Below are 2,221 nucleotides of genomic sequence, written 5' to 3'. Positions count from 1 at the left end.
AGTAGGCTTCGGCCGCCACCCGGGCAAAATTCAAAATTTCCTACCAACTGAAAATATTAGGTGTGTCCCGCGCGCTCATATGACCTATGCAGTTGCGAGCGCCGTAAAATATTATACAAAAAAAACCAAAAAAAAACCAATTCCCACTCAGAAGTGAAGAATTATCAACCTGAGGTAATAGATTAAAGGAACACAAGCATGCCATAGTTTATCACTTTCAACCGGTTGCCATTCTTATCAATAATTGCCGTGATTCCTCGCTCCTTCATCTGACGTCATGTGTATTCCTCTCTGTACAAGGGATTATTACCTCTTGCCAGTTCTCTCCCTTGTCCTCTTTCTGGCGTCGCTATCATGCAGCGCTATTGGGCTCTGGCCACAAACAGAGCGGATAAACAACTGATGGAAAACAGCCAAGACCTGGCTTCCAACGTAAACATGACCCCGCCTGTTTGCACAAACCTGGTCTGGGAAACAAGAAAAAAAAGAAAGCGGGCTTTACGTTGATGTGCCAATACAGGACCCCTAGATGCTACTGATTAGCATTCATTTGGCACGCATTTATTGGTATCGCTTTCTTCTTCTTTCCTCGTCCTCGGGGGGCAGATGGAGAATTGAAGATCCCTGTAGTGTCGCCCGCTTCTTGTTTGGGCTACGTTACGTTATCTCATTCATCCGATGTTGACCGCCTGTTGCGGAGACTCTGATGAACTCATCACTCCAACCAGCGCCTGTCCCTACGGGGTGGTGATGACGCGTTTATCCAATAGCCTACACCACGTACAATAACATTGCTGACTCTGCCCTTATTTTATGAAATAAATTAGTTGTATTCAATAATGTCGTAGATTTACAACGTAAGTTCTGAGGCTGTTATATCACGAGAAAAGGGACTAAATGTAGTTATGACGTGTTGAATTCATATTATTATTATGAATGGGCTTCCAACAATGTTAATCCAAAGATTTATTATAAGTATGACTAATAAAACGTCTAGATGAGGGAATTATCTCTATCTGTCGGTCTCTTTGGATGCACTCGGTGTGTGGGCAGGCTGATAAAGTGCGTGAGAAAATCTTTAACTAGCTCGCTGGCTCAACATACCTCGATAATTTGGTCTACCCTGACATGATAAAGCCCTCTGTGGTCATTATCTTCGTCTCTGTCGTTAATAACGTTGGCGACCAGATCTCCTATCACAGTTTATGAGACCAGCAGTTCAGGTCATCTGACGGAACAAGTTTGTTTTGGTAGCAGCGAGATAACGTCGGACGAAAAATGCGTGGGAGAAGCAGGAGTCCAGATGACAGTGTGAGTATTCTGGGATAACATTCAACCGTTTTTGTCGATTCCTAGGATATTGTTAACTCTTTAAAAAGGTATCGGACGCATAATATTATGTCCGGTCAGCAGAAATGTTGCAGAACCTTTCCAAATATCAAACACAAAACAAAAACACGAAATAAAGGGAGAAGAATTTAAGAACTTATATGGATTTCAGTGTGATGCTTCTTTTTTAAAAGTGCCCTTAAACAGCTCTCTCCCAGCGTTGTAAAATGACAAAGAGCTCTCAAAAAGTTAATAATTATATAAGGGTCCTGAAATCATCACTTTGAACACACGTGCAAGCACCATGTTCATTTAGATAAATCGCAAATGATCTCCTCCTCCATCGACGTGATATCAATTAGTAAGAACTCTGGCGTTTTAGACCTTTTCCTTTCTTTTTTTTTACCAAAATGCAAAAACGTAGGCTGATCGAACCATAGAGGGGCACCCCAACCCCTTACTTCTAGTGAATCTATATATTTTAATTCTTTCTTTGGATAGCACATGGGGCCACCTAATGTTTCCAAACATTAGAAAAACAATCGAGCGTAAAACTTATTCCAATCCAGTTATGCTTGTGCTTTTCAAATTTTTGCCCCCCATTCTACAGTTTAGAATCAAGTGATTTTTGTGACATGAGAGCAGTATTCCAGGGCGGAAAACGAATGTCAAAATGTTGGATGTTTATGCATAATGCAAGCTTTCAGCTTTCTTTTCCTTTGAACTTTTACAGGGAAATCTCAACGTGGAGTGTCAGTATAAGCATGTTGTAGAGCGTGGATATTCGCTGTATGAATGCAGTTATTATCATTAAGCGCTCTTAGCTCCTACTCCTTTGGGATATTACTATACAAATGCATGCAATCCATTATTATTATTATTATTATTATTA

General features: G+C 40.7%; 1 protein-coding gene across 1 annotated transcript in view; it reads left to right on the top strand.

Annotated features, from left to right (window-relative positions):
- The first annotated feature begins 773 nt into the window (after positions 1-773).
- Positions 774-2,221, top strand: part of LOC118478240 — a 62,829-nt gene continuing 61,381 nt past the window's right edge. The window contains exon 1 of the mRNA XM_035971425.1: positions 774-1,311. Coding sequence (XP_035827318.1) covers positions 1,304-1,311 — 8 coding nt within the window. The 5' untranslated portion in view covers positions 774-1,303. The remainder of the gene's footprint in view (positions 1,312-2,221) is intronic.

The sequence above is a fragment of the Aplysia californica genome, unplaced genomic scaffold, assembly GCF_000002075.1.
Source record: "Aplysia californica isolate F4 #8 unplaced genomic scaffold, AplCal3.0 scaffold00017, whole genome shotgun sequence".
Taxonomy (NCBI): domain Eukaryota; kingdom Metazoa; phylum Mollusca; class Gastropoda; order Aplysiida; family Aplysiidae; genus Aplysia; species Aplysia californica.
The sequence above is the reverse complement of the archived record's forward strand: the minus strand, read 5'-3'. Positions and strand labels throughout refer to the sequence as shown.